Source organism: Chanodichthys erythropterus, chromosome 5, assembly GCF_024489055.1.
Source record: "Chanodichthys erythropterus isolate Z2021 chromosome 5, ASM2448905v1, whole genome shotgun sequence".
In the NCBI taxonomy this organism is placed as follows: Eukaryota; Metazoa; Chordata; class Actinopteri; order Cypriniformes; family Xenocyprididae; genus Chanodichthys; species Chanodichthys erythropterus.
Window position 1 is genome coordinate 21,421,075 of NC_090225.1, and position 26,771 is coordinate 21,447,845.

A 26,771-nucleotide genomic window follows, 5' to 3' on the forward strand; every position below is an offset into this window, starting at 1 on the left:
TTCTCTTTTAACAGTCATTGTCAACATTTTTTTTCTTGACATTGGTTGTAATTGTATTGTTGATACATTCTGTGTAATGTATGCAAAGTTGTATTTTATTAATGTCATCTGTGAATTGTTTGCAATAAAAAAAATTAAGTAAAAAAACCCAGAACCCACAGCCGGAAGTAGTATATTTGGCACAGAAAAACTCTGGCCATGTTTAACATGACTGCAACTCTAACAGTGTAAATAAGTCAGAATGCATGAAATAGCATTGCACCGCTCCTTTAAAGCATGTTTATTGGGCATTTTGGGAGACAAGTGAACAGGGAAAGAAATTATATTTCAGTATTCCTATGAAATATTAGATAATAGTATAAAAAAAATCTTACCAATCACTGCTCCCATTATTACACTTTTTTGATTACATGTTGCCCCAAGAACACATAATGTGCAAATTAGATGCAGTGCATAAAGAAAAAGGGGTATCAAATCATTCTTTTAAATCTTTCAGAACATAGTTGATAATCATCTTTATACAAAGTTTGGTATAAAAAAATCTGGAAACCTAAAAATGTATTGGTCACAATCACATTGTTTTTGCCAATTCATGTCATATTGTTTTTTTTTGTTTTAAATTGAGTCCTGGTGTCCACTAGTGAGGACATAGCATAACGTATGAATAAAATATAATTTTTATGTTATTTTTCCATTTTCCAGTTTTCCATTTTTTCCATTTAAACAATGTAACGACATGAAAAAATACTAAACTCACAAAACTTTCTGGTTCTCGGGAGGATATTTTTAAAATGTTAAAAATATTTATTCAAATGATTAAATTCTAAATCCAGACGCATCTATGCCGAAATGAACAGCCTTTTAGAAACACTGAAAGCCATATTGCTATTTATTTTTTATTAATTATCAGACTTATACAGTGGTGTTGAAGCCAGCTACAGAGAAGGCATTCAAAATGCTGTACCCATGTACCATACAATTATGCATACTCATTCACTTACAAGTAATCAATTGCACTAGTTGATGTACGTGTAACGTACATACGGTTTCCCTTTTAACACTGACATCAGGAGGAGAGGTGCGAGAACACGTAGAATATATAAGGCAGTTGAGGAATCATTTCTGACATAGCCAGTAGGTTCAAGATGGAATGTAAAGTGAAAATAGTTCCAGCACATCTCCAAAATAAAATGTTTGCACGAGTTAGATTTCTCAAAGTCTTCATACAATTTCTCCCAAGACTATAATACGACAAAAAAAAAAAAAAAAGGAAGAAAAAAAAATTACGGAATGCTTCATTTTGGTCATCTTAAGGCATTTTTTGGCAAAAGGTTTCATTTTCCACCTCAAACAGAAGTGCCTTGCTTCAGCTCTCCATCACCCTCCTGGAAATCGAAGCACATAAACGACATTAACATAGACATGCAGCTATTCGTGCTACTGCATAAACTTATTTTGTATGATGTTTTTACCTTGTCTTGCAATTGATCCTGCAGGGTTCTGACTTTCTCCTTCTCTTTGGCAAGTTGGTCCTGACTGTTTTTTAGCAGCTGCTGGAGTTTGGTGGCTGCCTGGCCCAAATCTTTGGTCATTTTTCGCTCCTTCTCTAGACACTCCTAAATCACCAAGTCACAAGCATTATTGTCATGTCAGCATTAGAGGTTACATTCAAAATTAAAGTACTAAATCGTTCCATTCTTTGAGAGTGATTTCACATGCTGCGTCAAATTCTGGAGCTTGTGAACACATAAAAAAAAAGAAAAAAAAACCCCCATCATACTGGTTATCAGCTGGTCAAAATGCAGAGTACCTTCAGCTGAACAACATCCCCCATGGCTGCAGTGTCTTCAGCTGACTTCATCTGTTCGAGATGGCTCTGAATATGTCTTTTGAGGGCCTCCTGAGCCTAAAAAGGATGGAATAATGAGTTTAATGAATAATAGGCTTTTAAAAATCAAGAAGAAACGAGGTCATGGACGCTGCTGTACCTGCTCCACTTCTGCAGAGAGCTGCTGGTTTAGAGCCTGTTCACCCTGCAGTTTTTCCAATGTCTGTTCCAGCTGAGTCTGGACCTGATCAAGCCAACAAAACAGTACCACATCAGCTAACCCATGAGAGCTACTGCGAAACCTTTCCATGCCAGCCAACACAAGAGTTGCATTAGTGCAGACTGCATTCAAAAATGAGAGTGAAAACAGGCATAAAATCCTCGGAAAAACTGTAAGATCTTCAAAGAAATGAGTTTCAAACGCAAAAGACAAATGTTAGTGGTTAAAAAGGTAAGTGTGAGAGAAAACCCAAGAGTGGAGATATTCAGAGGTGAAAACAGGCGCCTGGGTTAACAGAAGCTGCTGAAACAAAATGCTGAAATATGAACGGTTAGAATTATGAGTAAAACATCTCATTGGCAGCACTGGATAGGGAGAAAAAGATGTATATGGTATGTAAATATACCATTCGGTATTGGGGAAATTATCCTCAAAAACCAAAAATAATAGAAGGTCAAGTACTTTAAATAAAATATGACCAAATTTGAGACACAGTAACACTGACTTTTTATATATAATAACAGTAGTATACAGACCGTCAGCAAACCATTTTTTGAAAGACTAGTTCGGTTTGCATTGCTTCGTTTTGAGTACTGTAAAATCTAACAGTACTAATCTAATACTGCCAAGTGAGGTGCAGGGTGCTTTTTGCGGCGCACCCTAACCTGACACTCCTCCGCCTCAGGCTGCCCGTTCTCCGCCACTCCCTGAGCTCGCTTTGTCACGTCACTCAGTTGCTGCCTGACCTGGAAAATGAAAGCTGTCACTCAACAAATCCAACAGCTTTATTATTTGGTGAAGCCTCGTGTTTGGCAGAGGATTGTGAGTAAACAAAGAATAATGGGTGTTAACCCTTAGCAAATGTTTGGATTTCAAAGGAAACCAACCTGTGAAAGTTCCTCCCTGTGTGTCTGTGCCTCCATCATGGCCACACTCAGCTGTCTTTCAGATTCTGCTAAAATCTGCTTCAACTGAAAACAAACAAACAAGCTGTTAACCTTGCTTTTGTATCTCATATTGTGTTTTAGCGAATAAGCAGAATAGGCAGGAGTGTGTGCTCACATGCGTCATCTCTTCAGACTGACTCTGGCTGTCAGTGGAAGCTGACTGCAGCTGTTTCTCCAACTGGGCCTCAAGCAGCACAATTTTCTCCTCCAGCTGCATTCAGGGAAAGAACATGGAAAGTTAAGGGTACAGATTCAATGAGAAATATTGAGGTGTTATAAATGCAATTCATTTTATACACTTGGTTCAAACTACTAAAGTAACATGAACCAAAACATCGGCTTGTTTCGTGTTTAAATGCAGGGTATCTGCAGGGTTTTTATAATCAAATAATCAATTAAGGCTTTTTACCTGCACAAATATAATAATACCATATATACGTACAGAACAAATCTCAGTATCATGTAATCCTATCAGGACTTAATATGGCTTATCAAAATAGGCTTACCTCACCCAAAAATGAAAATAATGTCATTTATTATTCACCCTCATGTCGTTCCACACTCGTAAGACCTTCGTTCATCCTTGGAACACAAATTAAGATATTTTTGATGAAATCCGATGGCTCAGTGAGGCCTCCATTGCCAGCAATGTCACCGAACCTCTCAAGAGCCAGGAAAGTACTAAAGACAGTTCATTTGAGTACAGTAGTTATATCTTAATATTATAAAGCGACGAGAATACTTTTTATGCGGCAAAAATTTTTTTTAAAAAATTGACTTTTCAACTATATCTAGTGATGGCAGATCTTCAAAGCTTTTGTCTCAAATCAGTGGTTCAGATCGCTTATCAAACTGCTAAAATCACGTGACTTTGGCGCTCCGAACAACAAAAGATTCATAAAGCTTTGAAGCAGTGTTTTGAAATCGGCCATCACTAGATATGTTGAAAAGTCATTATTTTTTCCTTTTTTTTTTTGTGCACAAAAAGTATTCTTGTCGCTTTATAATATTGAGGTAGAACCACTGTACTCACATGAACTGTTTTAAATGTGTTTTGAGTACCTTTCTGGATCTTGAGAGGTTCAGTAACATTGCTGGCAATGGAGGCCTCACTGAGCCATCGGAATTCATCAAAAATATCTTAATTTGTGTTCTGAAGATGAACGAAGGTCTTACAGGTGTAGAACGACATGAGGGTGAGTAATAAATGACATTATTTTCATTTTTGGGTGAACTAACCCTTTAAAATACTCCAAAAAATTATGCACCAATATATTAATACATACAAATTAGTGACATTAGATTTTGCTAATACAATAATAATGAGCTTAAAGACAGACATAAAATATTATTGTGCTAATACTAGTTCAATCTTTATGCTAAATGTGTTAAAAAAAAAAGTTCTTAGTCTTTGTATTAGACAGAGTGGCCCGAAGCTACAAGAGTTTGTTGAATTAAATCGCCAGATTTAATTTGTGTGAGCAAAGTACAAATAATTTTATGCATGATGCTAGACTATTAATTATATTTTGTCTACTGCTCATTCAAACAGATGAGAGAGATAAAATATGCAGTTACAACCATCTACAGGGTATTACAATGTAAACACCATAATGTAAACATTCACCGTGGTGTTCACTGATTGTGAAGTGCACTGAAGCTGCAAGCCTGTATGCGCAACAGCGACACGATTTTACTTAGAAAAGGGCAGTGTTTACATTTAAATAAATCATATAATTTGGAAGTTTAATAATCACGTTTTATATTTAATAGGCCTGTATTTCCATTCCGAAATTAAAGATCTCTTAAAATGATTAAAACTTAAAACTGTTTACCAATTAAGATATTAAAGACTTTATATTACTTCAAATTTGAACTGAATGTGACTCAGTTGAGTCCTAATATTAAATATTTAATATTTCAATAATACTTTATTTTCTTAAAAGGTAGAAGATAACTATTGAAATAAATGCCTTTATCTGTATGCGTCATATATAAAGGAACTTGTCAGATATTTTAAACAGTGACAGGATATTTTCAGGTTACAGTTTATTTATACAGCCCGACACATTTTTCTCAATATACATTTTTGTACAAAAGATCTCATCTTTTGTATTCCTACAGTACAAAAACTTATTTCCACGGGTGAAATCTATACCTGCTGGGTGCTCTGGTTTGCCACTCTCAAGCTGTCTGTTGTCTCTTCTAATTCCTGCACCTTTTTGAGTGCCTATGAAAACACAAAATGACACATTGAAGTTTTCACACACTCACTGTCCTTTGTTGGTGGAATGATCTTCCCACAGGGACAGTTTCTTCCCCCAAGCCATTTCCCTCTTGAACAGTTAAATGCCTTGCAAGTGCAATACTCCACTTGTCTGGCTATCACCAGACCAAGTTCAATTTAAAATTGAACATTGGTCTGGAGAGTCTGTATGTATTTTCTACTGCACAAGAGGCGTGATCAACGAGCATTGTTCACGCAATTGGATAGTCCTTCAACCAATCAGATCAACGATCCAGGTGACGTACTTTGCAGAGCGACGCAAAAACTCCAGACAGGTTTAGTTTGTAGCATTGATCAGCAGTTTGCAGAAGCAGCAATGGCATAAAGCGATTTTTGCAGGTTGTGCAAAAAAAAAAAAAAAAACATGAAAGTGAGTGGTATTTACACCCACTCGAGCAATTTGTTTGCTAAACTAAAGAAGTCATACAGCATCGTCGAGAGGTTAAAAGGAATTGGATTGACGGTTGTGCTTGCTGTCGCTTCTCTATCGTCATCATGTTATTACCGCCAATAGCGACTAAGGTGGATAAGCAAGTCTGTGATTGGTTCCTGCAAAAGTGTAACAGAAGCAGTTGAAATGAATGTACGGGTTTCCAGACTGAGTTGCCGGGCGAAATCAAATCACCGGCAGATCAGGCTGGGTTTACCCAGTCTAATACTCCACTGTTGTGTGCACTGTTGTCTTCATAAATTCATTTATTCCTATTTATTCATAATATTATTCACAATACTGAAAACATGTTCATTTTCTGTAAATGTTTATTCTGACTAAACCTATTTGTGTTTATGTGTGTGTATTGGAAGACTCAATACCAAGGTAAATTCCTTGTGTGCAAGCACACATGACAATAAAGCTCTTTCTTATTCCTGCCGAAAAGTTATCCATAAATAAAGCTTGTCTGTGAAAACTTCAGAACCAATTATTAAAAATATTTTCTGTAATAGAATTAAAACTCTTTTTCTCTGTCTGCAGAATTACTTTGTGTGTGTGTTAATGTGTGTGTTAATACAGTGTATAGACCCACCATCTTAAGTTTGTCCTCTGACTCCATTATCTGGGTCCTCCACACCCTCTCCTCCTCCTCTACACTCTTCTGAAGTGTTTTCAGCATCCCCTCCTATAGAACAAGAGGGGGAAAAAATCTGGCTTAATACCATTCTCATTAAGCAGAAACAAATTGTTAGTGTATAATCTTACCGTCTCAGCCAGTACGCTCCTGTACTGTTCACACTCAGACTGTAGTGTGCACTGACTCTCCTGGGCTGCCTGTAGTTTCCCCATTAACTCCTACATAAGAAAAACAGCATTGTAATAGCTACAAATATGCCTTACATGCCCACTAGGGGGTGACAAAGAGCCACCTAAAGATCGTAATAGCACAAGGCCAAAAATTGCAGCATGCTCACCTCCAGCTCTGTGCTTTGCTGGGATTCTTGGCTCTGTTGCTTTTGATTTAGCACCTCTTGTGCTTTCACAGCAAAGTCCTGCAGCCATTTGGTCTAAAGGAAAAGAATGAGAGACTCAGGATTAGCTAGCATTTAAGGATGTGAATAGAGAAGGTGAATGAAGATATGTACATCCATTTATTCATGAAGTGACTCCACTTATTGTTTATGACAAGTACAAGTACACTACCATTTGGGGTCACTAAGATATTTTGTAAGCAATTTGCATTTAATTGCTCAAAAGTAACAGTAAAGACATTTACGACATTACAAACGATCATTTAAATAAATGCTGTTCTTTTTCAAACTTTCTATTTATCAAAGAATCCTGAAACAAAAATGTATCATGTTTTCCACAAAAGATATTAATCAGCAGTTAAAAACTAAGAAATAAGAAATGTTTCTTGAGCACCAAATCAGCATATTAGAATAATTTCTGAAAAGTAATGAAGCTGAAAATTCAGCTGTCATCACAGGAATAAATTACATTTTAAAAGATATTAAAATAGAAACAGTTATGGTAATAATATTTCACTTAGTTTTTACTGTATTTGGATCAAATAAATGCAGGCCTTGGTGAGCTTGCTTTCAACCCCAAACTTTTGTAGTGTACATATAGAGCAGAGCTTCCCAAGTAGTCCTCGTGCCTCCCCGCTCTGCACAGATTGTATGTCTCTTATCTAACACTCCGGATTCAGATCATCAGCTCATTAGAAGAGAGCTCAATGAACTTAGGCGTGTCCCGATTGACAGTGTCCCTACAAAATGTTCACTGCTGGATATCTTTTGAAGTTCACTTCATTTGATAAAATGCATTTATTCGGAACACCCTGCAGTGTCTCAAGTCATGCATATTAGAGGAGTTTTACAGTTTTATGCAATAATATAGCTACTTCTGTAACAAATATTAATTATAAACTACCATACTTTCATTTATAATACATCCATATAAATAATTATAAATTTCACAATCTAATCTGTCCAATTCAAAACCCTTAACTGAGTGATAAATATAAGTTGCAATGTTTAATATGTAAATAAACAATTTGGCAATATATATTTTTATCTTATTTAACCTGTAATCATTAAAGCTGACTTGTAAATGTAGTGTCTTTTGCTCTTTACACCCACGGACAACCGCGTACAAACTCATCTGCTTCAGATTGGAATCTCCCTTAAGATGGCAAAATGCCCTTTTAAGTCCACTTTGTACCGCATGTGTGGTCAAATGGAACTCACCCCTCAACTGAGCGTGTCAGATAAGCGAGACATACAATGTGTAGAGCGGGGAGGCTCTGGAATTGGGAACCCCTGTTATAGAGGGACTGATGTTACATATATTTGCATTTCCAAAACAAGCCAGTATTACAAGTGAATCCAAAAACAAAACCGAGAAATGAAACCACAAGAAAACTGAAATCCTAGACACCTGTGCTGTCTCTATGTTGATGTGTGGGAAAAGAGAGTGAAGAACTTCTTTGGTCTCGGTCTGGAAAGATTTCAGCATGTCCTCCAAACTCTCCTGTAATGACATTATATGCTCAGAGACAACTGAACGCAATATTTACATTAAGAGCACAACATCCTCTTAAAGTTGACATTCTGTTTTATCTTCTGTTTTAGGTAAGAGCAGGGTTTGAAATTAACTTTTTCACTCACCAGCCAATTTGGCTACAACATTAAGTTACCAGCCATTCAGAACTTCAACTAGCTAAAACAAAAATATCAAAGAGAAACCAAATCAAATTCACAGGTTAGATTTAAATATATTTATCCGATTCTGAATCATTGTACTGCTTTTAGCTGAACAGCCAATCACTTTTTGCAGATACCATTACAATAAAATAAAATGTAATAAAAAAAAAAAATCTTGGTGACTTCCCTTATGATTGCCATAAGTTTAACTGCACGCAGCAATAAAGACTCTAGGGACTTTTTTGGCATATATGAGAACAGGTTGGAAAAAGTGGGTTCTTAATTGTCTCCTAAGGCTCTGGCAGAGCGTCAACCGGTCGCACAGCAGACGGGAAGCGCTGCGCCGTGGACATCTCACAGCAGGCTTAACGCACACGTCGCGTCATTCTGTACTTGCGTTCTCAAGTTCAAAACAGTGAATCTAATCACAATACAGGCATAAGTTCACATCAAGAATGGATAAAGTGGCATCAATGAGTCCAAGTTAAGGTATTTGAAAAAACAAAGTGCGATGTATATTATTTCTATATACAGTATGAAGCATATTTATTCAAGCCACAAACACAAACCTGTTGGTTAAAAATCTCCTAGGGTGAAGTCAGCAAGTATATATATTTGTCCTAAATCGTTGTATTTTAATGGAAAACTATGCAAGTGACTCTGTGGTGCAGTATGAGTTTGAACAGCCGGAGTCTTAGTTTGGGCACCGCCGGCGTGCATACGGTCATAGAAAACAATGTGATCAAATTTTAAAGACGTGGTGCTGCACTGCATTTTATCTTTACACGTTGTTTTGCTAATGTTTGAGGCTCCTATTAATCATTCTTATTCTTATTAGAATTTATTAAGTGTTAGAATTTTTTTAAATTTATTAATCATTCACAACCCACCAAATTGGCTAGTGTGTTGATATGCGTTACCAACCACAGTGGATTTTCACCCGCGTTTGGCGGGTGGTAATTTCAAACCCTGAGAAAGAGCTGAGACTTTTTGCACAACTAAACAGTGACCTGACCAAACCAAAAGGAATTTTAAATAGTTATAGGTGCCCTAGAATTAAATATTGAATTTACATTGGCATAGTTGAATAACAAGAGTTCAGTACACGCAAATGACATACAGTGAGTCTCAAACTCCATTGTTTCCTCCTCCTTATATAAATCTCATTTGGTTAAAAGACCTCCGAAGAACAGGCGAATCTCAACATAATACCGACTGTTACCTAACAGTTGGGGTGTACGCCCCCAATATTTGCATATGCCAGCCCATGTTCAAGCCATTAGACAAGGGCAGAACGTCTGGATCTGTGCACAGCTGAATCATCAGACTAGGTAAGCAAGCAAGAACAATAGTGAAAAATGGCAGATGGAGCAATAATAACTGACATGATTCATGATATCATGATATTTTTAGTGATATTTGTAAATTGTCTTTCTAAATGTTTCGTTAGCATGTTGCTAATGTACTGTTAAATGTGGTTAAAGTTACCATCGTTTCTTACTGTATTCACTGAGACAAGAGCCGTCACTATTTTTAAACACTTGCAGTCTGTATAATTCATAAACACAACTTCATTCTTTATAAATCTCTCCAACAGTGTGTAATGTTAGCTTTAACCATGGAGCACCATCAAACTCATTCAGAATCAAATGTAAACATCCAAATAAATACTATACTCACATGATCCGATGTATGCATGCAGCATGCATGACGAACATCTTGTAAAGATCCATTTTGAGGGTTATATTAGCTGTGTGAATTGTGTTTATGCTGTTCAAGGCAAGTGCGAACTCCAGGGGCGGGGGAGCACGAGAATTAAAGGGGCCGCAACCTATATCAGTGCATAGTTAATGATGCCCCAAAATAGGCAGTTAAAATTAATTTAAAAAAATCTATGGGGTATTTTAAGCTGAAACGTCACAGACACATTCAGGGGACACCTTGATATTACATCTTTTAAAAAGAAGTTCTAGGGCACCTTTAAATAATATGAAAGAAATGATTTGAGGTTTCTTTGAAACTAAAAACTGGAGTAAAATCATAATAATTCCTTGATCAGTGTCACTATTTTCAGTACCAGTAGTACCGATCACATTTTACACACACAGAAAGACCTATATATGGTATTTTTTGTCAACACTCCTAAAACGGAAATGCAAGAGCACTGCAACAATTTACTTTATACAGCAAGGCCATATACCCAGCTGACATGATGAGATGTGTGCCTACGCATATTTCTATGAATCACTGCGTACATGCAAGATGACACATCCACAATTGTCTCAGCTACTTACGCAACTCTTGCCTTGTGACTGATTTAGTTCCTTGAGCTGCTGCACTTCCTGTTGTAGTGATGTCACTAGGCTCTCTTTTTCAGATACACTGAAAAACATAATAATAATAAAAAAAAAAAAAAAAAACACTCAACATGTGGAGGAATAAACTTTACAATGAATGATATGGGTAGCTGACAGGAACATAAACATGCAATAATACTGAATATGTACCTTTTATGTAGTGACTCCAGTTTGGCTGTGCTGTCTGCCAGCTGTAAATGAAGAGTGTGTTTATAAAAACGGTTCAAAACACTTTTTTTAAAAGGGGACCTATTATGCCCTTTTTCAAAGTCTTGATTTAGTATTTGGGGTCTTTTTATTTATTTATTTATTTATTTATTTTATATATATATATTTTACATTGTTGCAGCACCTATAAGAAAGTTGAAAATTTAAAAAAAGCATAATAGGACCCCTTTAAACTAATAAATTATACACTTTAGCTTAACAAGTCAAACATATTAACAGAATAATAACAGCAAAGTTTCACTTACTTTAGTGTTGTACTGTTCTTTACACTGCCTCATCTCTTCTTCAAACGAAACCACCTGAGACTCCTTTTCTTTCAAACTAAAAGAACAGGAAAAAAAACAAAAAAAAAAAACACATGACATTACTTCTTAACAGAATGTGAAAAAAATATGAATTTGAAGCTGTTACTTGAATCACAACTGACACATACCTGTTTTGTAGCTTTTCCAGCATTTCTGTGTTTTCAAGCTGGGAATAATTAAAAGAAAAATGACATTAATGGTCAAGTCTGAATTTAATTGTTGTTTAAGGTTTGCAAGTTTGCGTATGATAAACTTACTGTGTTGAGGTCTGAACTTTTTTCTTTAACCTGTTGTAGTTCTCCCTGAAGAGTTGCCATTTGCTCATCCTTTTCTTTTATACTTAAATCCAAATGAAGAGATCAAATAGGAGATTTAAAATCATTCAAATCAACAAAGCACTACTGGACTGCACTAGTGAAGCAGCAGAAAAAATCCTCATTGTACCTGTGCTGCAATTGCTGCATCTCTGTTGTGTTATCCACCTGAAGAAGACATGTGATTGGTTCAAAAAAGGTAGTACAATAAACAAAAATTTAAAAAACACGCATTACACACATTAAAAGTCAAATTTACTAATGAAACTGGTACCTGATTGGCAATGGTTTTTTTGAGTTGGGTCAGCTCTTCTTCAAGAGTTGAAACTCTACTTTCTTTCTCCTTCAAGCTAGAGAACAAACAGTTAATGTGAGTTTCATTATAAACAACTGTTGAGGGGGCAAAGTTGCTTCAAATTTATTAACGTACTAAAATTTTGTGATGTATATTCTTGTAATAAAAGAAAATGTCCATTAAAAAAACTCAATGCACTGTCATCTGAAAAAAAGTTTTATCTTACGCAAATTTGCATCTCAAGTAAATGTCCTGTTTCAAGTTAAAGCCCTGTTTTAAGCATATATAGATATTTTCATTGGAAAACAAGGCAAAAACAATGATTAAATAAAACACAGATAAATCAGATAAATCTTACCTGCTCTTTGCTTGCTCCAGTTCAGCAATCAAAACCTGTAATGATGATAAATGCAAATGCTTATGAAATTACTGCTCCACCATTTGACATATAATCATTCATATGTATCTCTGCTTGTTGTATTTCCCATTTGTAAGTTGCTGTTTATTGACATCTACAAATCATTTTATGAGACTTTTATATAAGGTGAATTTGAATTATTAACACAGAATCCATTATTATACAGGGGCACAGATAAATGTATTGGGACATGGAAAGTGGAGTGTCACCTCTGAAATGTGGTTTTGTTCTTTGCTCTGGCTTGCCGCCAGTTGCTGCTCTCTCTCTGCCTGTATCTGTTTCAGCTGGCTCTGCAGACTCTCCAACCGTTCGGACCGCTCTTTCAATTCCGACTCCACACTGGCCACACGAGCTTGAGCATCTGAAACAGTGCAGTTAGGAAGAGAAACCTTATTTTTTCTTATTAATTCATAACATAGCTGATGTTTTGTTCCAAAGCAACATACAGTACACAAGCAACCTGAGGTTAAGTGTTTTGTTCAAGGGCACATTGGTGATAATACAAGTATCACACCTTGCAGGATGTGAAGCCCACATAGAAATATTATCTTGCTTTTTCAGTTATACAGAAATGTTTTTGAAACAGTCTGTATCCATCTTGTGGTTCTACAATGTGCTTCCTGCTTAAGAACAAAAGTGGGTGCTGACCTGCTAGAGCAGTGGTGTCTTTCTGAGCTTGTTCAAGTTGTGTCTGAAGGCTATTTCTGCTGCTCTGGGTCTGTCTGAGCTCCTCACTCACTTCCTCCAGACGCTTCTGTAGGGCCTGTTCGCTGCCCACCCAGGTCGCCTGCAGGGGACAAACCATGATAACACAGAAAACACAGGTCAAGTTTGATCGCTCAACTCTGCTGAAATCAGTCTTAAATCAACAAAGCAGGTTTGATCATGTTAGTCAAATATATTCATATCTGCCCTCTTATGAAGCATTACAGAATGGAGTATTCCCACCCACATTTTTTAAATCCCACTAACTGGATCCACAAAAATGTCAATAACAAAACATCAAACCAAGTGCATCTGCAAACAAATGATGCTAACCTTTTTCTTATAATAAGAAATAGTATCATAAAATCAGTCTTCAGTGTCACATGATCCTTCAGAAATCATTCTAATATGCTGATTTATTACAAATGTTGTGCTGCTTAATATTTGTTTATAATGTGATACTTTTTTTCAGGATTCTTTGATGAATAAAAAGTTAAAAGAAGCATTTATTTAAATTAAATCTTTTGTAACAATATACACTACTGTTCAAAAGTTTGGGGTCAGTATTTTTTTCTTTTCTTTTTTTAAAGAAATTAATACTTTTATTCAGCAAGAATGTGTTAAATGATAAAAAGTGATAGTAAAGATTTATATTGTTAGAAGATATTTCTATGTTGTATGCTGTTCTCTTTTGACTATTTATTCATCAATGAATCCTGAAAAAAGCATCACAGTTTCCAACAAATAATATCCAAATCTGCATATTAGAATTATTTCTGAAGGATCATGTGACAAAAGACTGGAGTAATGGATGATGAAAATTCAGCTTTGCATTACAGAAAAAAAAAAAATATTTTAAAGTATATTAAAATAGAAAACCATTATTTTAAAATTGTTATGATATTTCACAATATTACTGTTTTTTCTGTATTTTTGATCAAATAAATGCAGGCTTGATGAGCATAAGAGACTTCTTTCAAAAACATTAAAAATAGTAATGTTTCCAAACATTATATTTTTATAATTGTATAATTTTATCTATATATAATTTGTTAACATGGCTTGCCGTCAGGTGCTTTGACGGATGCGTGTGCTGTTTAATGTGATATGTTTCCTCAGCGCATCTGTTATCTGTAAATGTTACAAATTCACACGAGTATTTCCATTTTGCATGAAGGCTCATCCTGACAGTCTGCGTTAAACTTCAGACTTTACTGAATGAGCACTGATGCATACATGGGCATCACACAGACGGGATACCGCATTCAAAGAGGGAAAGAATTCATATTCAGCGCAAAAATATTTATTTTGCTGAAATAGCTGTTGTTGGAAGTTACATTTTTTTTAAAAAGTCAACATGTAAGTATTTTATGAGTGTGGTAACTGTAAATGGATAACATTGTGTAATTGTATATAAATGTAAGCTGTTTCTTGCGTTTACAGGATAAAGAAATGACAATAACAGTTTACTGTGTCTAGAATAAATGTATGCGAGTAACTTATTTGTTAACACAGAGTTTATTTTCTTTATTTTTAATGAAGGGATTTAAGCATTCATTTTGCTCTATAGTTCTTTTGCATGTAGCATAGATATAGGCAGCTTATATTCACTATATGTTTTCATAGCAGTTGGTACGTTTCTTTGAAGGACAGCATTGGGCAGGATTGTGTTTTGTCAATAAAATTTAAAAAATTAAAATTGGGATTTTTTTTTATCCGATCAATCGAATAAATCTAATAATTATTGACTCAATTATTAACTAATTGATTATCAAAATTGTTGCAGTTTCAGCCCTTTACATATAATGCAATTTGATATTTTGATATATTATGATAAAAGCATTAATTTAGTTCTAAGAGTGGCTTAGGTGTCCAATTACAGTTTGGAGCCACTGTCATTTTAGGTCCTAATGTTCATTTAAACAAATTTCTAACCAGGAGGGACTATGTAAGCTTAAAATTGGAACATTGATTCTCTCTGGATTGTACTGGATTGATTTTATCACAACCTTACAGTTTCAGTCATTGCAAGCTCTACACAAACACTTCAATTTAGATGACTGACTCACTCTCCAGACATTACCCATGTCTCTCTCATGCCAGTACATCGTCTAGATTCTCAAAATGAGCTTAGGAAACACTTCAACAAAAGGCTGCTTTTTATCCAGTGGCCTTTGATTTGTAGCAGTGGATTAGTGAAGAAACGCAGTTTGTTCTCAAAGCTAAAGTCGTTTTATCTGTGCTTCCAGTATGGATAATCAGATACTTCTGTCTGAAACTGTACTGCTTAGACAGGCTCACATTCCAGATTGCTCAAAGAAGCGCTTCCCTGTAGCTCGGGCCATGTTCCAACCAACGGAGCACTGCTGAGCAATCAAACTGGCAATCAAATGTTCTGCCAGCATGTGAACAATCCCATTAGTAGAGGCACCAGCACTAGGGGGGGGTCAAAGTCTGAGCTTTACCAGCAAGCCTAATCAAGCTTCTTTAATACACACACAGATTACAAGAAACTAAGCTTGCCTACTGTACCTGCAAATGTGCAAGGCTAAACAGCACAGCAAGTGGTACCAGAATGCTCTAATGAGGCTGGGGCTCATGCTGGGAGATGTTTTATAAGAATTAGGGCGGCATTTTGAAATCTTTCATAAGAGGCACTACTTGGGCCCTTGTTGTTCAGCTCTTTGGTACAAAACTAACTATAATTCAGCAAACTAAACGAACGATTGGTGTCTGTGGTGCACAGAATGGTTTAAGAAGGGTGGGCTTCTGACCTGCAGCTGGGTTAGTTGTTTCTCAGCCGTGGCAGCTTTAGATTCCAGATTTTTCCTGAGCTGTTCTTCAGTCTGCAAGGCCTCATTCTTCTCCACCAGGTCCTTATTCAGTCGAATGCAGTCCTGATGCAGTTTGGCCAGTTCAGCATTTTGTCTGATGGACCCAAAAAAATTCTATTTTCACTATTCTGAACACTCCAGTGTAGGATTAAAAGTAAACACGAAACTCTATTCGCAACACATTTTGCTATTGTAAACTGACATACAGCCAAGCTAAAATCTATCAGGTATCCATCAAAATGTATGTTGCATATGAGAACGGTGCCAGGGACTTGAAAGGATATAAAAAAAATAAAAAATAAATGTCATTGGCCGATTGTTGCAATGTCATTGGTCCAACATTCTGAACATCAAGGTGTGGTCTCTGATATTAAACAATATTTGTCACTAACTATTGTGAAAAAGATCAATTAGGCAAGCAGGACATGTTTGGGTTTGGCAGTTGTTGTAGGTTCATACTTGCTCTCCATCTGACTGGTGGCTTGGTTAAGCGCATCTCTGAGGATTGAGTTTTCTTGCTGTAGACGGGCAAGCTGAGCATTAGGGCCTTTCTCCAGCTGGTCCTGGAGAGCCAAGATCTGAGAACGAACAGAAATTGCTTAGGCATGTCATGTAAACATTAGGGCTGCCAAATCTCACTAATGCGATTCATTAAAAGCATCTAATCCTGTTAAATTTAATACATTTACCTAATTTAACATTACAACTAATGTTAATGACAAAAACACCATCGCTGGTACAATCTACTACAAAAAAATAATAAATAAAAAAAATTATTAAGTTATACTTCAGCCAATTCATAACGTGGTTAATCATGCTAATTACCTAAATTACAATGCAATGATTATTTTCAATGACTGTCCCACTAAATAAATTCTTTGTCTGATGTAACTTTAATTTCATAACTTTTCAGAGCGTCTCACTACCATGCAGGTGTACAGTAAAGAATTTGTGCTGAATTCTCACTTTGGCATTAAGCTGCTGAGCCTCAGCGAGGTGGTCTTGATAACTGGCCTGCATACGTGCTTGCAGGGCGATAATGTCCTGCTCTCGCTTGCTCAGCTGAGAGCTCAGCCTGGTCTCTACAGACGCTACCTTTGACTTCTCCACAGACAGCTCCTACACACAAACAAACCAAACACAGGTCATGATCTGGCGAGAAAATAGGGCATCACAATACTTGTGGCTTCTTGTTCAAGGGCTGTATAGTGGTTGAACATCAATATTAAAGGAGCGGTATCACACACAGTTTTTGCCAATCTCATGTTAATCTTGAGTACCTATAGAGTAGTAGTGCATCCTTCATATCTCCAAAAAGTCTTTAGTTTTATTATATTTCTAAAAGATACATACGCTGAACCGAGTCTTTCTGAAAACAGCCGAGCGCCTGGAGGCGTGCTGTGTGAGTGGAGCTAAAGAATGACGAGCACGGGCAGCTTTTGCGTAGAGATCGTCTGCAAGCTATCAATGGTCAGCTAAACAAATGTATTTAAACAAACACAATACACTATCGCATTATCCCTGGATAACTTTTGAATCACTTTAGATAACTTTTGAATCACTCTAAGGAATACAGCATATAGTTAATGATGAATAATGAATTTATGATTTCACTACATTTGTGTTGTTTACATTATATGCACTTAGGCGTCTATTGCCAACAAAACAGACATTTGAAGCAGTTTTACTCATCACCTGCATTTCCGACTCATGACTGGGATCATTACATTTATTCACATTTACATTTATTCTTTTGGCAGACGCTTTTATATTATATTATATATTATGTAAAATAACTTACAAGTGAGGAATACAACAAGCGAGTCATCATGAAGAGGCAAATAGACACAAGAAGTGCTCACAATACAAGTTTCAGACATTGCTCAGAGTATCATAAGCTACAACAGAGAGGGATTAAAGGAAGTGAAATGAAAGGATAGGTAATGAACCGATGGGATTTTTTTTTTAAAGATAGGGCTGCACAATGATTGATCGCGATTAATTATTTGCAAAATAAAAGTCTTTACGTAATAAATGTGTGTGTTCTGTGTATAACAATTATGTATACATATAAATATACACATACATGTATAAATTTAAGAAATATATGCATGTATAAATAAATATTTATATTTAAATATATTTTATATTATATATAAATATAAATATTTTATATATAAATATACATTTTTTCTTAAATATACATATTTATGTGTGTGTATTTATATATATAGATATATATAATTATTATACACAGAACACACACATTTATTATGTAAACACAGACTTTTATTTTGCAAACGATTAATCACGATTAATCGTTGTGCAGCCCTATTTTAAGATAAGGTTAAGTGCTCACGAAATAAATTATTTTTCAGCTGTATTTTGAATATTGCCAGGGATTCTGCATTCCGGATGAAGGCAGGAAGATCGTTCCACCAGCATGGAGCAGTGAATGAAAACAATAAAACAATATCTTGCTGTCCCCATATTTTTGAATGGTATCCTAGGTTCAAACCTTGCAACGATCAACATCATACTAAAGCAAAACATTTAGTCAAAGGACTGTCCAATTTTCACCTAATAGAGTCTATAATAATAGAATACTTATAATGTTTGATGCGTATGCACATGTCAAACTTTTAATTTTTAATTTTTTTTTTACTGGACTGAGTGTTTCAGGCCTCACTTTAGTCAAATCCCTCAGTCGACTTTTAGCAGCTGCTGAGTCCTCCTGCTCAGCTGCCAGCTGCTTGTCTCGTTCCTCCAGCTGTTTCTTCAGCACAACTACTGGATCACCCTTCTGTGTGGCCTATAAACATGCACAAAACACTGTTTAAACAAACTTCCTGCTTGAGTTTTAATAAAGTGATAGGTATAGGAATACTCATTTAAAAACATAAAACAAGACAAAAAAAAAAAAAAAACTTTAGGAAATTGTCCTTACCTTGTGCCATGTGTCTTGAATAATGCCAGTCTTATCAGACAGAATCTCAATGAGCTGCTGGGCCTCTCCTTCACTGAACACCATACTCCTCACTGTGGATAGCAAAGCCTTGTAGGGAAGGTACAGTGGACTGTCTGCAGGGTCTGCAGCCACCACTAGAAAGAAAAACAGATCATTTATTAAAGGTTTCAAATAAATCACAGAAAAACACAGAGATAACTTCCATCCACTGAGAAGATAGAGTTGCCCTCTTTTGGAATGCTAGTATGTTGTTTTGACACCAAATCAGAAAGCTAGATCAGTGGCAGATCAGTCTCTGGTCGCAGCAGGGTGTCTACTAAACTCCTCGTGTTTAAGAGCGAATTCGCCAACCCATTTATTACACTCCTAAACACCCACAGCATGATCAGCATCCAATCAGTGATGTTCCCTCTAGTTCAGATCAGCACAGTAATGAAAACAGAACAGACAGTGCAGCTTTTAGGGGAATAACATGTACAATACAGTTAACTGGACTCGTACAGTGGTGTATGCATGTGCTATCATGTTCTTTATTGACTCACTGTGTTATTTAGACAGTGCCAGCATGGCATGATTGCAGTGTGGCACCAGGGTGAGATGGCACCCAGGATTGGCGATAAACTCCTATTGTCCAGTCACTAAAGGCCTTTGTGTGCTCCTCTAATGGAGCAGCTGAGGCAAAAGTATTGTTTGAACAGGGCCAAGAGGGCTGAGCTTCGTAGAAGAGTGGAATTCTGAGTGCATTTGGAAACCCACCTGCGCGCTGCCGCAAATCTCTCTGCGTTTTCCCATGGTCAAAGCAGTGCAATACCTCATGACAAGTGAGGGGAAATATTTATGCGGACTGACTCTTTGTGTATGTGTGAAGGAAGGTGTTCAAAAGAGTTTGAGAAAGAACGTTACATCACAGTATTTATAAAAAAAATTTATTTTATAGTTTTCATTTTCCTTAAAGTTTATTTTATTGTGTGTTTGACGTGTTTTAGTTTTTTTTTAAAGATATGTCCATTTAGTTTATTTTTTAGTTTTAGTAATTTTAGTACTTCAACTTAAAATAAAACAATAGAAATGCTGTCTCGCAACTAACTGAAATAAATATGTTTACATTTTTTATATTTAATTTTAATTTAGTTAACATTTATTTTTATTTTTTAACATTCATTTTTTATATTTTCTTGTAGTTAATGAAAACACTGAATGGCTGACAGTTCTAACAACAGATTAACTAATGAGTGAGGTTGAGTAATTTATGTTTTTATTTTTTTTTTTTGTGGCATTGCTTAATTCCGATTTTAACAATATGAAGTTTTGCACATCTGTGCAAAATAGAGACAAAGTAAAGCCAAATTTATGCACAACAGCATGGACATGTTCAGAATATGAAACCATTTTTAAATGAAACTCAAACTATCGCATGCGTCTAGCCTGTGAACTAGCACACATGTGCATGAAATCCAGCACATGTGCAGAAGAATGCAGCTCACAGCCTCCATTCCCCTGTGAGTAGCACTTCAGACATAAACCCACTCTGAGCTCTCTGCAACCAATCAGAGCCAACATCAGCAAATAAGGACTAGTGCTATTCCAACACCCCGCCCACAAAGGAAATAGAGCACATCAGCGCTATTTGTCAGAAGAGAAAACCCAGACGGTACTCTGAATTAGATGAATGACATTAGGAAGTAACACGCATATTAACTCATGAGTCAGCCACTTCACATACACCATATATTCAGGTTTTCCAAGCTCAGCTTGGAGGTTTATTACACGTAGATGTCATCTCTGTGGTCTAGCCAAAACAGTTTTATCTCTGTGTATTAAATGGGTCTAGCAAACCAATCAGAAGTATCCTGTTATTGCATACTGAAGCCAAACTTCCTTTAAGACATACCTGGGTCCTACTGGCTTTTTTCATTTTCTGGGTCTAATATTAGCATCTACTGAGGAGCATGCACATTAATAGTCTGTCTTAGATAAGACAAATATAAATAAATGAGATTATTAGAGGTTAAACAGATCGTAGTTGAACCATACGAACCAGGCCCCACAGTTCGGCACATGTGATTCACGGATTAAATGCGAGTTTAACTACCATAGAGTAAAAGTTTATAATTTGCACGTTTTGTCTTGCCAGTTTACACATTCAATAGGTTTTAAACCATTCCAGCACTAGAAGAGGCAAAAGAGAATTTAATTCGGTACTCACGCACCGTTATCGGTGCGCACACAGAGACAGGCATGTTTCAAATAGTATGCAAACTCCGAATTGATTACTCTTTGATGTCTCCTTGCACTTGGATGGACACATACACACAAATAAGTCAAAATAAATACCCGTCTCAGCAAGTATTCTCATAAACACAGTCGGTTATGCCTTAAGTGAATGTAAACAGTTGAGAAAGAAATCGGATGTGTATGATTATATTAGATCTCTGTGCATTAGGTCTTAAAGAGACAGCAGCCCATAAATACCTGCTGTTGTCTATGTCATTAAAGATTAATCTATATTAAAGGATTAGCTCACTTTCAAATAAAAATGTCCTGATAATTTACTCACCCCCATGTTATCCAAGATGTCCATGCCCTTCTTTCTTCATTCGAAAAGAAATTAAGTTTTTTGATGAAAACATTCCGGGGAAAAAAAATAAAAACGTATATGCTTTATAAACACAAATGATCGCTTCGCAAGTGCTTCTACAATAGGCGTTTCTCAATGTCAAGGAAGGATCCTCGGAAGCCAGAATTTCGAGGATGCTACATCATCGACATCCGTTGAAGGACTGTTCCAATGTCGAGGATCCTCTGAATTTCAAACAAGGACTGAGCCCTTCTTTCGAAAAATATCCCATATACAGGAAAGGATGCATATGTGTAGCCTTCGCGCCCATCGCGTTCTCAAATCACCCACAATCCTATGCACGCAGCTTTGCAATTTTGTTCAAATTTTTTTTTTTAAATGCCGGACGTAACTGGGCAATATGCTTTCAAATGTAAAGTATATTTACGTTACCAAACATTTGTTATAACTGTAGTAAATATGTCAGATAAATAAAGTTTAACATTTAAATGCAAGTACAAATTACTACCGTGTTGATATTATAAATTATACAAATACAAATTACGTTATTGATGGCTAACTGAACCGGACCGTCATTTAACAATTGTTAGCTTGGTTGCCGTCACCGGCATTTCTTTTATAAATAACTAGTTGTCCAAAGTAATTAAAGGCTAATATTATACCATTATACCATTCACAGCGTTATTCATAGCTTTCTCGTCTTTTTTAAGGAACAAACAAAGGCGTTCATATGTCTCCGTGTAAAAAGACACCGTGGCGAACGGATATCGGTGAGAAGCAAATTATTTAATGTTCAGAAATTATAGCTGTGTAATCTTATTTTTATTTCTCCCCCCCCATCATTCACATAGGCTTATTTTTACCTTTTCACTGACGTAATGACGCAATGACGTGCACTTGCTAGTCTGTTCCATTTACGTGTTCTCCGAATGCTAAAGAGGAGCCTCGCCTAGCCTCTGAAGGAAGAGACTTGGAAGGACCAGTCCTGCCAAGGAAGTATCTTTGACATTGAGAAACGCCTACTGTATGTCCTACACCTTCCCTATTCAACTAACGGAAAAAAAACGAAAATGGCGCCATGTTCACTCTGTAGGTTGAATAGGGAAGGTGTAAGACTTGCTTCATTTGTGTTTATAAAGCATATACATTTTTATTTTCATTTTTTTAGAAAATGGCCGATCGTTTCACTAGATAAGACCCTTATTCCTCGTCTGGTATCGTTTAAAGGCATTTGAAGCTGCACTGAAACTCTAATTTTGACCTTCAACCGTTTGGGGACAATTGAAGTCCATTATAAGGAGAATAATCCTGGAATGTTTGCATCAAAAACCTTAATTTTCTTTTTCTTAATTTCTTTTCATCTTGGATGACAAGGGGGTAAGTATATTATCAGGATCTTTTTATTTGAAAGTGGACTAATCCTCTAAATTTACACAGTGAACACTATAGTGTTATTTTACATTTAATTATTACCTTTTTGTACCTGAAATGAATACTACTACTAAATTGTAACTTTGTTATATGCAATCAGTATATTTGTATTTTTATCAATTAAAAAGACAATGAATCATTCATCAAATAATCATTAGCATCCCTAATGCTAATTAAGTGAAATGTCTTATAATATTAACAAATTTAGGTTTCAACAGGAACCAGGAGGGGGCAACCTCCTCCACTTCCATCAGGTCTGTGTATCCTGCCTAGCAATTATCTGACCACTTAATTGTGGTTTTGTGGAGATAACAGCATACCTGGCTCTGCTTTCTTCTTGGATCCTGATTTCTTCTTGGGTGGAGCATCCTGTTTGGTCTCCTCTGCTTTAGCCGGCAAAGCAGTCGCTGGGGCAGCTTTTGGAGTGCCCACTGGAGGCACTGCCATAACAGGAACCTTTTTGGTAACCATCTCCAAAGGAGCCACTGATTTGGACTGAATTTCAGCAGAAGCAGACTCTGCTTTGACTCTCTTCTTCCTCTTATCCTTAGGAGATGGGGCAGGTGGGGCATCTTCAGGAATAGGATGGGATGCAGCAAGGGTAGCACCTGTAGCAGCCTTTTGGGAAGGGGCCTGGGCAGGTGGACTGGGTTTTCGGTCAGGTGGAGAGGATTTCTGGGCTGGGGCAGGTGGAGCAGCACTCTGGGCTGGGGCTGGTGAAGAGGATTTCTGGGCCAGAGAATCTGAAGCAGACTTCAGGGATGGTGCAGGTAGAGATGATTTCTGAGCTGGAGCATTTGGTACAGCCTTTTGGGCTTGGGCAGATTTTTGTGTGGGGGCAGGAGGGGCAGCTTTCTGGGCAGGGGTGGATGGAGCAGCCTTTTGGGCTGAAGCATTTGAAGCAGACTTCTGTGCAGGGGCAGCTGAAATGGTCTTTTGGGCTGGGGCAGGTGAAGTGGATTTCTGGGCAGGAGGAGCTGAAGAGGATTTTTGGGCAGGAGGAGCTTGGGAGGATTTTTGGGCAGGAGGAGCTGGAGACGGTTTCTGGGCAGGAGGAGCTTGGGAGGATTTCTGGGCAGGGGGAGCTTGAGAGGATTTCTGGGCAGGGGGAGCTTGAGAGGATTTCTGGGCAGGGGGAGCTTGAGAGGATTTCTGGGCAGGGGGAGCTGGAGAAGGTTTCTGGGCAGGAGGAGCTTGAGAAGGTTTCTGGGCAGGAGGAGCTTGAGAGGATTTCTGGGCAGGAGGAGCTTGAGAGGATTTCTGGGCAGAAGGAGCTGGAGAAGGTTTCTGGGCAGGAGAAGCTGGTGAGGATTTCTGAGCAGGAGGAGCTGGAGTGGATTTCTGGGCAGGAGGAGCTGAAGTGGATTTCTGAGCAGGAGTAGCTGAAGTCAATTTCTGAGCAGGAGGAGCTGGAGCAGACTTTTGGGTTTGAGGAGATGGAGCTGACTTTTGGGTAGGTGAAGCAGATTTCTGGGCCGGGGCAGGTGGAGCTGACTTCTTGGCCGGGGCAGGTGGAGTGGTCTTTTGAGAAAGGGTGGGCTGGGGGAACTGAGCTGGGGCATCTTGTTTAGGTGCTGGTGCAACAACTTGTTCCGGGGCTGGAGGAATTAGTGGACTGGGCTCGGCCGGTACTTCTGTAACCTCAGGGGTGGCCTCTGACTCCAGGAGCTTCCCATTGGGCTTATCATCCTTTTTCTTACCACGATTTTTCTTCTCAGCTGCCTTGTCCTTTTTCTTTTTGTCTGATCGTTGACTAGATTGGGACTTCCCTTGCTCCTTCCGCTGCTTGGCTATAGCTTCTTCGTACGATGTCTCCTTCATGGAAAATGTTGAGACTAAAGCAATCCCAATAGCTGAGAACACCATGAAGCCACCAAACACCATAATTCCAAGGGTCTGAGGATCGTAGATGTCCATGACTGCTAGTGGCCTTTCTATAAAAAATAAAAAAAAAGGTGAGGTTTATGGCATTTTTATATTAATAATATCATGTTTTATATATTCAATTAAAGTTCCACATAAAGGCTTTTTAACACAAGAGTGGCACCTTAAACAATGACAATGTCCCAGTAAAGTTGGGCTATCTTACCTTAGAATTTCCAAGATTATCTTTATCAAACACATATTTATCGCTTTACTATTTAACTATTTATTCGAAGGACATAAAGGCTGGCTTTTGAATGTTGGCCTGGAGGAAAGTAAGAAAGACTCACACAAACTTTACACTGCATAATAGACATTCCCTGTTCCAGAAGCATCCAGTTTATTAATCTGGAAAGAAGGCCCATGCAACTACAAAACTACAGAAACTACAGTTTCTACAGAAACTTGTGAGTAGGAAAAGATGCTCAAACATGCACAACTTCTATTATAAAATATGAACAAAAGCTTCTACCATTCAGTAGGCCCTATGCAAACAATGCGTTCAGTAGTAGAGGATCATGCAACCAAAAATGATTTTCAACAGAAACTTGTGAGTAGGAAAATACACCCAAGCATGCTACCCTCAACTACTACTATAAACTTCGAAGAAAAAGCTTCTTCTATACAATATGCAAACACTGCACTTGGTAGAAGACTGAATTATGCAGAGTTTTCCATTCCACCATGTGCTGCCTTCTGCCAAAGCAAATTTCTATACTCTGCTGCTTCCATGGGATTCTTGCCATACCAACCTCACACTTCAAATGTGCACCAAAGCACGAATGCATGGCAAAAAAAAAAAAAAAAAAGAAAGAAAGAAAGAAAAGGAAAAAAAATCCTCCATATTCCAGAAGCAAGAACAATCTAGACGGCCTTCAGGGCACAATAAATACAATAAAGAGGTTTAGTGGCCATCTGTAACTTGTAAGTAGGAATGCTAAATTTCTGGGGAAAAAGATATTCACATATTATATTATATTATTTTATATATATATATATATATATATATATATATATATATATATATATATATATACACACACACACACACACACACACACACAGGAGATTTTAATAAATATTAGATCAAACAACACTGCATTATGCTAATACCGTGACATCCTACTAAAAGTAAACTGGGCCAATGGGAAATTATGAGGGCCACCTTTACGTTGACTTATGTTTTATCTAACATAAAGTTGTTATAAGAAATGAAACTGAAGGGGAGACTCAACATTTTGCTACGAAACTGAATGAAAAGGTTGTTCAATGTTAGATGCAACAGTGTTTGTACTACATACTCGCTTTTGACATTCATTCAAAAGATAGCTGTTGAATGAATGTACGATAAGAAGTCAAGGGTGAGAGTTTCTGCTCTCAACAGCTGTACTTTTCTCCCTTAAACATGAGACAATGAACAACCAGAATTATATTTTAAACAGTTTTCGGATAATTCTTACATACATTTAAGCATAAAAGTGTTATTTAATGGACAGCTTTCTTTGCTAGCTCACAAAGGAAAAGCTGATATTAACTGTCTGCCTACAACGGAGCATCATCCAAATCAAAATGTGAATCCGCTTATTATAGTCATGCCATTCGCTTCGTAGCTACAATAAGATGTCTTTCACACACATGAGTTAAGATTTAGTTACAGAGGAGAGTAAAAACATGGGAGAGATCAAAGTTTACGTCTAATTGCTACTGAAAATCTTTTTAGCTTTTAATGAATAACGCCATAACAAAAGCTTTTAAATCTCACCTTTTCTCGCGGCAGATTTCCGTTTGGATGAATAACTTCAGGAAGAGTTTTAACAGAAGTGATTATCTCGAACCTAAGTGCCTTATCACGCCAGCAAAAAAAAATAAAACAAAAAACAAAAAAATCTTATTCCCAGCTTGAGGAGTCAGTCGATGTCTGTGTGGAGTCGTGGCACTTTCTCGCGCTGGCATTACGCCGGTCAGTGGCCCACATTCCGTCCATCCAGGAGA

At 37.1% G+C, this 26,771-nt stretch overlaps 1 protein-coding gene across 2 annotated transcripts; it reads right to left on the reverse strand.

Moving 5' to 3' along the window:
- Positions 1-270: 270 nt before the first annotated feature.
- rrbp1a (ribosome binding protein 1a) lies at positions 271-26,751 on the reverse strand. 2 transcript variants are annotated; one of them, XM_067386536.1, is made up of 29 exons: positions 26,542-26,751; positions 23,177-24,790; positions 18,827-18,981; positions 18,569-18,691; positions 16,846-16,998; positions 16,339-16,457; positions 15,820-15,973; positions 12,989-13,127; positions 12,550-12,701; positions 12,281-12,315; positions 11,902-11,977; positions 11,758-11,795; positions 11,571-11,652; positions 11,442-11,479; positions 11,254-11,329; positions 10,931-10,971; positions 10,718-10,805; positions 8,158-8,250; positions 6,690-6,782; positions 6,481-6,570; positions 6,308-6,400; positions 5,154-5,225; positions 3,111-3,206; positions 2,936-3,019; positions 2,714-2,794; positions 1,989-2,072; positions 1,811-1,906; positions 1,473-1,616; positions 271-1,385 (listed from the first exon to the last, which is right to left on the reverse strand). In XM_067386536.1, exons 2-29 carry the CDS (start codon positions 24,771-24,773, stop codon positions 1,347-1,349), a joined length of 4,131 nt encoding a protein of 1,376 aa, XP_067242637.1. In that variant the 5' UTR covers positions 24,774-24,790; positions 26,542-26,751; the 3' UTR covers positions 271-1,346. The 2 variants fall into 2 exon arrangements, with proteins under 2 accessions (XP_067242637.1, XP_067242638.1); XM_067386537.1 differs by lacking the exon at positions 2,714-2,794.
- Between the last annotated feature and the right edge of the window lie 20 nt (positions 26,752-26,771).

Coding starts and splice junctions, on each gene's coding strand:
- rrbp1a (XM_067386536.1), bottom strand. CDS start 24,773: ATGGACATCTACGATCCTCAGACCCTTGGAATTATGGTGTTTGGTGGC. Junction 11,796..11,901: donor AAAAAACCATTGCCAATCAG/GTACCAGTTTCA, acceptor TGTCTTCTTCAG/GTGGATAACACAACAGAGAT. Junction 10,972..11,253: donor AAGAACAGTACAACACTAAA/GTAAGTGAAACT, acceptor CTTCATTTACAG/CTGGCAGACAGCACAGCCAA.